The sequence below is a fragment of the Rhea americana genome, unplaced genomic scaffold, assembly GCF_003343005.1.
Source record: "Rhea americana isolate MKP2758 unplaced genomic scaffold, rheAme1 scaffold_0, whole genome shotgun sequence".
NCBI lineage: Eukaryota > Metazoa > Chordata > Aves > Rheiformes > Rheidae > Rhea > Rhea americana.
The window spans coordinates 20,796,141-20,808,681 of NW_028185037.1; the positions used below are offsets into that span (position 1 = coordinate 20,796,141).

General features: G+C 45.3%; 1 protein-coding gene across 9 annotated transcripts in view; it reads right to left on the bottom strand.

Annotated features, from left to right (window-relative positions):
• Nucleotides 1-12,541, bottom strand: part of PTK2 (protein tyrosine kinase 2) — a 185,724-nt gene that overhangs the window by 13,231 nt on the left and 159,952 nt on the right. For all 9 annotated transcript variants that reach the window (XM_085322275.1, XM_085322667.1, XM_085322510.1 and 6 more), the window contains 5 exons: nt 11,574-11,778; nt 5,660-5,771; nt 3,050-3,136; nt 1,936-2,073; nt 826-957 (listed from right to left, as the gene is read on the bottom strand). In XM_085322275.1, coding sequence (XP_085178401.1) covers nt 826-957; nt 1,936-2,073; nt 3,050-3,136; nt 5,660-5,771; nt 11,574-11,778 — 674 coding nt within the window. The remainder of the gene's footprint in view (nt 1-825; nt 958-1,935; nt 2,074-3,049; nt 3,137-5,659; nt 5,772-11,573; nt 11,779-12,541) is intronic.

Here is a 12,541-nt window from a genome sequence, read left to right on the forward strand (position 1 = left end):
TCCAGAACAAACATTCCTTGAGATACAGTTAGGAACCTGGATAAAAACACAAGATCAAACTTATGACAGATGTTTGTCATAACCCATAACAAACCACCGTGAATTATTCCACCCAGCAAGTGAGGCTCATACACCACCGGCTCCCCAGCAGGAGCCCATGCGGAGTAACATGTTACTGCCATCCTGTGCCGTATCTGTGGCCATCAGAAACTTGCAGTCTCGGGAAGAATTTGAACACAGAACTTGAATTTTGACAACTGGGAAGCCAGAGTTGAACCCCGAAAGACACATCAATGGCACTGACACAAAGAAAACATAAAATTGCAGAGAAATGGAAATAAAAGGTTCCGTTACCAATGCATTTCCTCGTCCTCCTCCTTGGTAGTACTCAGAGCTTTTTCCCTTAGAGAGAGATTATTCTCATCCACTCTTTTAAACTACCTCTTCCCACTAATGTGTCTCTGTTTACAGATCTTACTACAGGCACGTTTTTTTTAGGGGGTAGAACAGGTACAGCTCTATCTCCTTAAGCAAAATAAACCGAGGCAATCTCCAGGCTGCCACAGAATTGTACCCACAACTTCGTATACATAAATATTCATGTSAATAAAGCCAGACTCACAAAAGAATCCAGCTGTTCAAGAAATTTATAATAAAGACTTGCTTACTAGCCGAACGCTTCTTTTGAATTCTGTTTCCAAATCTACATTTTGGTACCGGCTTACTTGTTGAGTAATTGCTCTCATTTATAGAAATGATCAGTCTTAGCAACCTTTTTAAAAAAAGTCAGAATGAATTAAGGAGCGCTACGAAGCAAAGCATTACCAGGAATCGCTCCTCTTTTTCAAGCCAGCGCTGATCTTCTTCCATCTCTTGCTGTTGTCGTATCAATCTCTCCTCCATGAGATGTGTGGGAAGAACCTGTCCCATTCCTCGTATGTCCAAAGTGCCTGAATCCTACAAAACAGTTAGATTTGTTCAGTCTCACAACTACTGGAAATCTGCATAAACAGCTGCAGTATCTTACAGATTATAAAAGAATGGATCTGAAAAAAGCCCAAACATACAAGAGTGGTCAAGCAGAGCTCCTGATCTCCTTATGAACTGAAGCAGACCATCACAAGAAACTCTTTCCCACTGCTACATTTTAACTGCCTTGTTCCTAATCACTGGAACCAAAAAGATTTGAGAAATTCTGTTTTGTCTTCCAATAACGCTGTCACTCCATACTTTGTACTCCACTCAAGTAGGAYAACAAAACCATTTATCAAATTCATTTTCTTGGTCTTGAGCAACAACACAACAATCCAGTTGCTAGAACTGCAAGACGCTTTTTTTTTTTAATCCAAACAAGTACCTTTTTCAATTTTAGCCAGTACTTGGAAGGCATATAATGAAAATACTTTTCAAAAAGTGAAAAATGTTGGAAGAGAATTGGAAAAAAAAAGAAAGGATTGGACAGAGAACTAAATAACTTGATGTTCCTTGCACCATTATGCAACCCGAGAGGCTGAAAAGCACCTAGAAGGAATACAACTCAAGAAGAGTTTTGTGGACCATATTATCACAAATGTTCCCTCCTCTATTAACAGAAACAAGTTTCAGGAGCGCCTTCTTTTAATAGACTTAAAATGTTTGCAATTTAGCCTCAATGTCTAGGTTAAGATGCTAAGCAGTAATAACTTTCTCAAGAATCAGTGTAAAGAGTACAAAAACTTTACACCCAACCTCACGTACGAGATTTTGGTTCAAAAAGAGCTGAATTCAGTTCCAACTCCCATCCCACTGCAATCAAAGAATTAAAAAAACAATCAAAAATACCCCCAGACAAATGTGCTTCATCTTCCTAGAGCAATCTCCAGATGTAGCAAAGTAACAATAATAAAGTGCATTTAGTGGACAGTGTGCAACAGGAGATGCGCTGGTCCACAATACCTCCATGTTTGGTTGCCACGCGGATATTTCTTGAGGCCGATGGTTCCAGGACTCTGTTTGCTCCAGGAGAGAAGCCTGCCCAGGGTAAATGCTGCCTGCCATGGCGGGTATCCCGTGAGAGCCAGGGTAGCCAGACACCTTTGGGAGAAAAAAAAAAAAAAAAAAAAAAGAAAAAAAAAGAAGCTGTATTCCTATGCCCTGTGCATCTCCAGGTTTAGCAGTTCACTTCCCCCGTCGAGGGAGCAAACAGGAGAGCGCAGAAGTGACTCAACGCGGGCAGTCCCTGGGAGGGAGGAGGGCGAGCGACACCGGAAGGAGCCAAGCCAAAACGTGACACACACAGAAACCCTTTCTCCAACCCTTGTGCTATCTGAGGACGCCGAGCCCAAGAGCAGCACTGCAAAGCGCTTTCTAACCTCTGCAGTCAAGAGGATCAAAGTCCTTTGAGGAGCAGAAATATCCCGGCGGAGGCATTTCTGAGTTACGGACGTGGAGCTCGTGCGGGCTGACACGCGCGGGGCCGTGCGGAAACGTCCCCCCCGGGCGGGCGACGAGCCCGAGGCTCGAGCGGCAGCAGGCTGTCGCTGCGCTCAGCTGCACGGCCCCGAAGCGCTCTCGTTAAAGCAAGGAAAACCTCCTCCACCCCGGCGAAACAGAGCCCCGGACACCCTCAGCCGAGCCTGCTGTCTACGGCCGCAGCTCTGGGCAAACCCAAGAACGCTTAAAGCACTTCCAGCGCTAACTTGYGCTTTAAACGTTGTCGGTAGCGTTAGGGACAAAAGCAAAGCCTGCGAGCACAGGGCGCGCAGGTGAAGGGCGGCCACCAGCCAGAAGCCTCAGGGAGCAGAGCGTCAGCGGACCCGGGCTGAGCGCGCCCGTCCAGCCCTGCGCGCCACGCRAGCGACTTCGTCGCCGGGCGCAGACGCCAACGCCGTGCTGCTTCCGCAAACGCAAAAACGCCCAAACGCGCGTCGGCGTGCTTCGGCGGGAACGCCCGCCGCCCGGAGCGAACCCGCCGGGCTCCACGCGGGGGGCGTTGCGCCGTTCGACGGAGAGCGTCCGCCGCCGGCCGCGAGCGTTCGACGGAGCGCGGGCACGCCGTGAAACGCAATACCTGGTAATGGTTCGGCTGCACCAGATGCTGCGGACTTGGATAAAACCCTTCGCTGGATCTTGGGCTGGGGTAACCAGGCCTACTGGGCTGCAAGGGTAAAGGGATTTTAGGAGAGTCTTCAGGAACAGAAAAACGTCAACGCAGATTAGTCTTTGGCGAGACAAACGTTTACAGGGGCTGAATCACAACAGCAACCTCTAAAAGAAAACTGAAATAGGTATCATAGATGATTTACACAGTTCTTTATTACAAACAATTAAAGTTTCCCCTATTTTTGCTCACAGACAGAACCACCTAAACRGATTTTTCAGCAAATACTGCCTGCGCTGAAAATTCTTTCTGCGTATTCAATTGCTAATGCTAGAGACCGTGCCCTGCGCTGATTAATTTTAGAGAGGACACCAGAGAAGAGCACAACTCTGAAGTCAAATGTCCAGGAGCAAACAGTAACGTTTCTAAGTTCATCGCTTGTGTTCTACAAAGTTTTACCCTCAATTTGTTGTCTCTRCGAAAGTTCTCAAAAGTAAACTCTTTTGCTGAAGCCTGGCCTAAAATGAACCCAAGCAAACAAGCTGATTTCTTTGGATATTCACACAAATTATTCTGAGCTAGATGTGGTTACTAACGTCCACGTAATTCATTGCCCCAGAAGGGAAGGGGCTTCTGCTCGTATTCTGAACTCCGAGGTCCCTTCGTCTCTCTGGCTATGTTTTTGTAAGCTGAGATGGAYGGACAGAAATCACTCCTATTAGAAAGGACAGCTAGAAAGAGGTTATTAACTAGGTACATTCGATTTTGGTGAGGGAAAAGTGCTGCTGGGGAGCAGSAGCAGGGAGGAGAAAAACCAGCAAAAGAGGAAAAAATAAAATAAAAACTCATCGTTGTGCAAATGGGCTGCTATAGTCACTCTGCATTTCCGTGGGATAGCGCAGTTTTATCATTACTGTATAGAAAGTGTCATTATCATTCTGCATGAGCATCTCTTCTGTCTAAGGTTGCTAACTCTAATTCCCGTGAGATACACAGAATTTCACAGGACGAGCTGGTGTGATAAACTATCTGTGCACGCATGGGATTCAGTTTAAGCCTATAAACAGAATCAAGCTCAAGCCCTATAAAGGGCTTAAACTTTCGTGATTAATTGTCATAAAAGGAAAAGTCAGTCATCACCATTAGAAAATGACCTAGAAACTTCAGAGATATTGAAATCCCATAGCCACAAAATTCAATTTGCACACAAGCCGTTAGGATGCATGCCAACATTTTACCCCCAAAACACCATACAAAAACCTAACCCAACTACGTTACACATAGTGCGAGGRCATCTCAAAGAGTCAAAAATGTCACCCTCCAAATGGTGGTACAAGAATTAATTTCAATCCTAATGCACCTTTCTTCAGGTGTTTCAGATTTGACAACATCACAGCCCAAGGCTTTAACGAAGAGCCTTTCTAACAGGACCTTGTTCTTCACTACGTTAAAAGGATTTATTCTATCCAGGTGAGCCCCAAAATCACAACACCGAACAAATGCTTCAGACAAGGTTTTAACGATCACATAGCATCTTCTTCCAATTCACACCGTTTATCTGCGTCTGTAACCTTTTASGTCATCTATTTATGTACGCTGAGAGTTAATCCGAGATGGCTAAACAGGCTAACGGATTATTTGCTGGTTTTAACTGTGCAATGAAAGCAGACAAGTGTGTTGTCCGTATTTCTTGGTTGCCTACCACTATCAAAACGGAGAACTGAGCTCCGAAACCCATCAGGTAACGAGCTGCCAATGGGGAAACTGAACAAAAAACAAAGTGACCTTCCCATGGCCGCTGGGGGATGCGCGTGGCAGAAGGTGCCACGGTGGTACGACTGAAACCAGCAGCAGCACCAGAGCTGGCACAGCAGGCTCCAGGATTTCGTGATCACAAACTGATTATGGCACCGGTAATATTGGACGTGATGGTGGTGAMTGCACAAATTTTTCCAAAATACAGGCTCAGTCCTTCCAAGTGCAAAATATCTCCTCTGAAGAACACTTCCACCRAGAGAAGAGGACCAGCAAGCGGGGAGATTACGGCTCCACCACTGCAGGACACGTCAGGGACATCCAAACAGGGCGATGCAATGAAACAAGATTAAACATAAAATAACATTGGTAGGTATGGAAGCAAAACTGTAACCTTCTATTCAGAATAAGAAAAGTGCAATTAATTTTCTCCTATTTTCTCCCTAATGAGTCCTAAACAAACTTTAGAGTGGTCTGTGATCTACTATTTAATGCAGTGCTACAAGAAAAAAATGAAAAAAGAAGTCCAGGAAACCATTCTGTGGCAAYTATGGTAGTATCTTACAAGTTATACAAACAACAAGAAAGGGAAGATCATTAGATCATTAGTAAAAAATTACAACACAGCTCAACTCTAATAACTCAATCTAAACAGAGCTGGGTCACCTCAGGCAAGTATTAGCAGATGACAAAAGTAGTGAAAATGCCACTGTCTGCATCAACCGGTCAAAGGAAGCTTTRAAGAAATAAATGAAAGGAAAAAAGGACATCGTTTCTTTTCTTTTTTTTTTAAGCATATACTCTGCATTCTGCTGTCTTAGCTACCTTGGGAGGGGCTTCATCGGATCCTCCCGAGTCCCAGGACACGGTGACTTGCCGCCTGGACTCCATTCGCATCCGTTCCTCTTGCTGCAGCTTCTCTTCCTCCAGTATTGTACTATGGAAAACATAAGGGTTGCWTTTAATAAAATTCCCGTTCAGCGTCTGGCAGACCTCTCCCCGGAGCCSCCGCATCTCGCAAGCGAGCGAACGCGACGCAGCCAAGCGAGCGAGAACGGAAAGACACACGTCTTCTACACAGAAACCAGGCTYGGGGAGAAATGCTCTTGTAGGATCATCAGTGTGCCTTTAACAACAGAAACCACAGCTAGTTTTTAGAAAGCTGTGGTTGAACTTGTAGGAAAAAAAAAAGGTTCCTTTTTTTGTGTGTTACCATCTCTTTTGATGTTTACTGACACAAAGAAATCCTCCAGCAAAGTAAATCAAGCATTTACTCGCACAAAAACTTCTAAGAAAAACATTCYGCTAAACTGCTGCAAAGGTTCAAAACAACGGAGAATATGTTCTTTATGGAAACTTGACAGAGCTTCAAATTACTAGGACTTTCCTTTCTTTTTTAACAAAGCAATCAAAATCACTGCAAATACTTCGCCYTCCTCTTACATTTTAGCCTAAGCAGGAACACATTTAGCAAACAGATTTAGCCAAGCACAGATCTGTGACAGCATTCGCTCAGCTTCTAAATATCCAGCTCAAACGGCTGCGTTGCCAGCAAAGTACCCGACGGTAGTAACGCGAGTTTGCTACTTACCCTGCCCTGCCTACGGAAAAGAGCGCCTGGAGTTCAGCGCGATACCGCTGCCTCCTCCGCGGCAGCCTCCTCCCCGCTCTGCTATGCGGATTAGTAATGCTGGATATTTGCCATTTTAAAAATACCCGGAGCGAAGCTTGGAAACCGGGACTGGCAAGTTCACCGGAGCCGCGCGCAGGGCAGCCGGCTCGCAGAGCGCTCGCTCCAGTGTCCACGGGATAAACCGGTCACGGAGCGATTCCAGCTTCTCTGTCGCTCCGGAGCTGCTAGTAGCAGAGCGAAACCCTGAGCTTTTTAATCTCCTGCTCGGGCCGCTCAACAAGCCACCCAGATTACTCATGCAAGGGATGAGATCAACCGCAGCAACGCGGTCTAATCTGGGAACCTTCCTGCTTCGTTCACGAATAAATTCCTGCTTGGTGGGAGACTCCAACTGCGCTTCTCCTCACCCAGCCAAGGGAAAAAAAAGGGAAAAACAACAAATCCAGGCCACTTTTGAAAAGAGGAGAAGCCATCTAGCCTGATGGCAGCAAAACGGAACTTATAAGCGTTGCTGCAATTTCAATCCATCACTGCTGAACCAGCACAAGAATGTGGAACAAAAACAAAATCAGACAAGTTATTTGCAAAAGTAATCCTGATTTAACTACTGCAGAAACACAGCGGCAGCCCGCCGGGGGAAGGAAAGAGAGAAAGAGCTTTCTATTCCAGCACTCTCTCCCTCCAGAATAGGAAAATCATTTCACTTGACTATTTCTCACTTGAATCTATCAAGAACTAGCAGAAACACTAGCTCACACTTCAGCTACTTGGCACGTAGCTTTTCTGGAGCTTGAGAGATCAGTCAACACGCTTCCATAGCCAAGAACCACGGTTATGGTTTTTCCAAGAAATATCGCAGGATTTCAATTAAAAAAAAAAAGGAAAAAAGCCATTTTGCATAAAACGTATTTTGCAACCAAGCCTATGCTATAGCTGTTAGGCCCTATTTGGAGCAAAAGGAACGGGGTAAGAGTTGGCTAAAAGGAGCTGACTTTTTGATTCAACTGATTTTTTCTTGGTTTTAGCAGCTTATTGACGACGAGGGCCCCGGGCGTCATCTGTTGCCGTTTCTGCAGAGCACTGCTATTTTCCCACGAGAAGGAACGAACCGCTGTTACCTGTCTGCTTTGCTATCGACGGCACGGTGTCTGCGATGCCCAAGTATTTCACGCAACACAACAAAGCTCAGCAGCGTAACTGCAAGCGACACATTTCTACCAAAAGGACGGATTTTCTTTTCCCCCCAACAGCGGCTCAGCTTCCTTCCCCGCCGCTCCTCTGGCTGTGCCTCCGGCAGGTCCTCTCCCGGCAGCCYGCCGGGTCGCCCGTGCAGGGACGATCCCGGGACTCGGATGCCCTCGAGCGCTGCTGCCCAGAAGAGAGTCCGGAAATGGGAACRCCTCCGAGAAGCGTTACTCGGCCCAAGGCGAAGAATATAACTGACTTACAGAAACGCCTTTGTTTCCGCGATGGGAAGACCGGTCCATAGATGGAGCGCAAGGACGCCGAGAGATATTTCTGACCTTTTCTCGGCGCAGCTGCTTGAGTAGTCTGAACAGTTTATTAGAATTTGCAGAAGGTCAGGAAAAGTCAGATCTAGGCATATTTTCCCAAACCGCATGTATTTTTAGCAGCAAAGACAAGCAAGAGGAGAAACATTTCTATTCATACCATTTCCCTGGCAAATCTTAAGGGCGTACGACCGAACCTCACGCGTCTGCTTGGAGAAGAAGCCTGATGTGAAATTCCAACTATTAAAAGCTCGCCTAATTGATAAKCTTATTTAATTTACAAAGACGCCTTTTACTAAAACATGCCCGTGACACTGAAAAAGAAACATTTATGGAGAGTTTCAATGTAGGAATATGGGAAACCCCTAAATGTATCCTTGTGTTTCACACCGCGGTGCGGGCACCTTCAGGAAGTGCCGATGTTTTAACGAGCYGCTTCTTCCTTTCTCTCTGCGGTCTCCAGGCACCAGAAATACAAGGCTGGATGCAGAGGAACAGGTTTTACGCACTGCCCTAATTTAATACCACGGTTACAGGCAGATTATTCCTAACAGTCACGGTCAAAGAGTAAAAGGCTAACAAAGTGTTTTGCAGCCTACATCGTACGTATCAAGTCTGTGCTTAGAAAAAGGGTGGGAGGGAGGAAATGTTGGCTACATGCTACAAAACGGCAGGACTCTAGAGCTGTCCTTATTAGTAGTTTTTCTTCTATTAGTAAGATTTTCTTTTATCACAGCAATGATAAAACCACCCCTTAATTTGCTATTTTTAGTAGAGGGAAGGAGATAGCAATGGGTACCTYATAGAAGATGCATTCAATGCAGCAATGAAACATCACTGAATTATATTAAGAGGGTCAAAAGAAAATCCTACTTAACGCTAAATGCAAAGAACAGTTTTAACACAATTACCAACCAAAGGGACTTTCGGGGCATCATTCTTGCAAGCCCAAGCCTGGGAGCTGATTCGGAAGAAAGCCTATGAGACTGTCCTGGTGCTTCCCTCGCAACACAACACCTGCAGTGCATTGAGCACGTAAAGATAGCAAAGAAGAGCAGAAGAAATGAGGCTGGAAATCCACAATCTACCTGTTAGCTTCTGTGCTTGCTCTGAAGCCTAATTGATCCCTATACGCTTCTTTGGACCCACACACATTGGAAGGAAACACTGSTTTCTTACTACCCTAGTCACACTAGTAAGTTCTACAGAAATCAGCCTCTTGACGGGGCACAAGCAGCTGYAGAAAATGTTTGTGCAAAGCAGATGTTACCATGAAATAAGTAAAGCATCAAATAACAAACTGAGAACACACGAATTGTTTACGCTCCCATCAATGCTATTTCAGACACAGAAAAAAAAAATTTCCCAAACTCATGGACTTTTGTCATCAGAACATGGAGGAATGTTGCAGTGTTGTATCACTTGGCTTCAAGCATATAAACTAGTCTCTGCTCTCAGCTTAAAAAACTACCCTGGAGAGTATCCAGAAAGAGCAGCAGAAACAACACACAGAAAAGGACATCAGGGAAATGGCTTGTTTTTGCAAGTTCATGGGAATTTGAGTTCTGAAACCTAATCTTTCCTAGTTGCCTGAGATTGCCTCATCACAAGGGAATTGGCAACCTTTCCAATGAAGGACGGACTTTGTGCAGCGCAAAGAAGCCCTAAGGACAACAGTAGAGAAATGTCACCCATTTGGCATGGCAGAAAAGTCTCTGCTTTGGTGAGAAGAGAAGAAAATGGATTCTAGGCTTCCTGTGGCCCCAAAAGAGAGCTTGTCCTCTAAAGACTGCCTCAAATCACGTAGCATCACAGGAGGAGCAAAAAAATCCTCCCTCAGTTCACCTTCCAGCTAGAGTGAGCCAATCCTTAGGCTGGAAGGTCTCCTGGATGTCTCCTGGATGYGTCTTGGAGCTCTCTCGGAGGTCTCCAGTCCAGTCTCCAGCTAAAGCAGGGCTGATGCAGGTCAGGTCCCTCAGGGCAGTTTCCAGTCAAGGTTTCAAATTCTCCCAGCACAGAAATCCCAGTCTCTCCAGGAGACCTGTTTCGGTGCTTAACCATGCTCACGAGTAAAAAAACATTTGTTCCTCTGCATCCAGTTGGGATTTGCCTTGCTCCAATTTATGACTTGCTTCTTGCCCTTTGGCAGTGTGTTTCTGAGAAGTCAGGCTCTGGGACATTGGTCCGTCCCGTTATCCTGCTGACACCTCTCCTGCCCTTCACTTCTCCCCTTTCCTCGCTCCAGACTCTTGCTGCCTTTCTTCTCCCTCCAAGCACAGGCTACATTTACTTTTCTTGCTCTGGGTTTACTTTCCCCCTTCCCTTGTTGGGGAGATATCACTGAAGCTTTTAGTGGTAAGTTCTTTGCGAGAAGGACCATATCKCTCTGCAGTTATGTAAATTATTAGTCTATGCAGGAGCTCCAGGCATAACAGGCAGTGCAACAAGTTATTCAAACAGCAGCTCCAAAAGAGCATCCTAATTAGAGTAAAATTATCACTTATTTTAATCACCTATGAATCATCCTGTACATCTGAACATCCAGTGACAGCCCAAATTGATTTATGAAAATAAAATATGCTGCAAAGCACAACTTTGAAACCAGGCGGAACATAACCATGAAGTGTTTGGCAGCGAATCACAACAAAGCCACCCGTGGATTTATAGCTGTAGAAAACTTAAGCATTGCTTTCCAGGCTAATGCTGACTTAGATAAAATAAACACTGAGCACTCAGAAGATCGTAAAAGTGATCATGAACAATAAATTAAAGTATATTTAAAGATATACTATACAGTATCTTTGCAATGTTTCCAAGTTTAAATATCAGCTGGAGAAACTGAAATAGAGACACAGGGATCAATTACTGCAGAATAAATTAGTGTGCAAATTTAGCCTGGCGTCACAGGCGTGTGCTCACACTTACTCCATGATAAATCAGAGGAAGTCCACCCCTGCTTTACAGAGGGGAAAGCCATTCCTACCTGCTCACGCTGCATTTATCACAGGCTACAAAACGGCACAGCGAGAGCTGYCACAGGGCAGCCTGTGCACAGGCTCCCCGGCACGCTGAAAAATCACGTTTTGAGGTGCGGGGTGCGTATGTGAYTTCTGAAAGTAACTTTCAGCAAGGCCCACTCCAAAACTGTGGRGGTGCTCCTGAAAACGTTCAGGCGCCCAAATCAGGGCACCTACTCTGAAAGGCGATGGTTCCTGTATTTCAGAAATGACACGKTTCTACCGCTACACTGTGACAGCTGCACTTCCGATTAAGTCATCACACCAAATTCCATCTGCCACTAGCCCTGAGGACATAGGGATCTAAAGTTAAAAACAAATTGCTAAAAATTTGCAATTCTGTGGGGCAGACAAAGAAAGTGATTCCTATTTCCAGTTCCTGTGCGTTGACTGCCCGGCCTGATACTCTTCATGAGACAAGGTCCAGGTTTCCAGAAGAGTGCCAGGACCTGGCTCTCTGAAGATAAAACTGAACACACGGTCTTTCCTTTCCCACAGAAGGAAAACTTTTTAACAAAATGTACAGCCAAAACAAACATCTTTGAACGAGAAACCGTCCTTYAGCAGTACAACCCTACCTGAGCTGTGCTTTCAGCTCCGTGAACCTGGGCCGCCGGCTCGGGTCGTACGCCCAGCACTTGGTCATAAGGCTGTAGAGGGTGGGAGGGCAGTTTGGAGGCATCGGCAGCCGCTCGCCGTTCTCAATGCGGCCGATCACGTCGTTGTTCTTCACCCCTTGGAAGGGCTTCACCCCGTGCATGAGGATCTCCCACATACACACGCCTGAGAAACACAACACATCTTCCCCGTGTCAGCAGACGACGAAATAGGTATCGAAAATTCACCTCCCCTTCTAGCCAAACAAACAAACAAACAAAAAAAACCCAACATGCAAGCACAGGCTGCATTCGAAGCGAAGAAAAGAAGTTTTAATACAAATTGCAACTGAAATGGAGGACAAAAAAAAAAAAAAACAAATCTTCTTTCAGATTAGCTACGGTCMGCAACATGCTGTATTAGGACTCTATCACCTGGCTTGTTTTGACTTGTAGAAGGTGTTTTTGCTTTGAAAGTGTTTTAACGCTGGCACCGTGCCAATTTTTTTGGTGTGGAAACTATGCAATCAAACAGTTTCTGATGAAACTGTGTTAAAAGCAGAAAGAGGAAAATGGTGCGCTGGGTTAAGATCAGCCAGAGTGCTCTGGAGACTTTGTTTTTCAAACTCTTAACTGTGCTCATGTTTTTGTCCAACTATTTTACACCTCGTCAAAATCATGTATGTTTAAAATCACGTATGCTTAAAAACATTCAGACTTTATTTTTTAAAGAAGTGTAATCCTTATTTGCTTGTCCYGCTCTTATTTCAGGCCCCATCACCTTCGTCCCTTCATACAGCCTGCCTTTGTGGTGGGTCTCCGTCCCCACCAGCAGTCAGTGAAGCTCTAGGCTGAGCACAGGAGACCAGACTCATATCCAAACTTACATATTCAGAAAGAATCAAAGTTTCAGGACATTCCCATTACTTTTTCTTTTCTTTTCTTTTTTT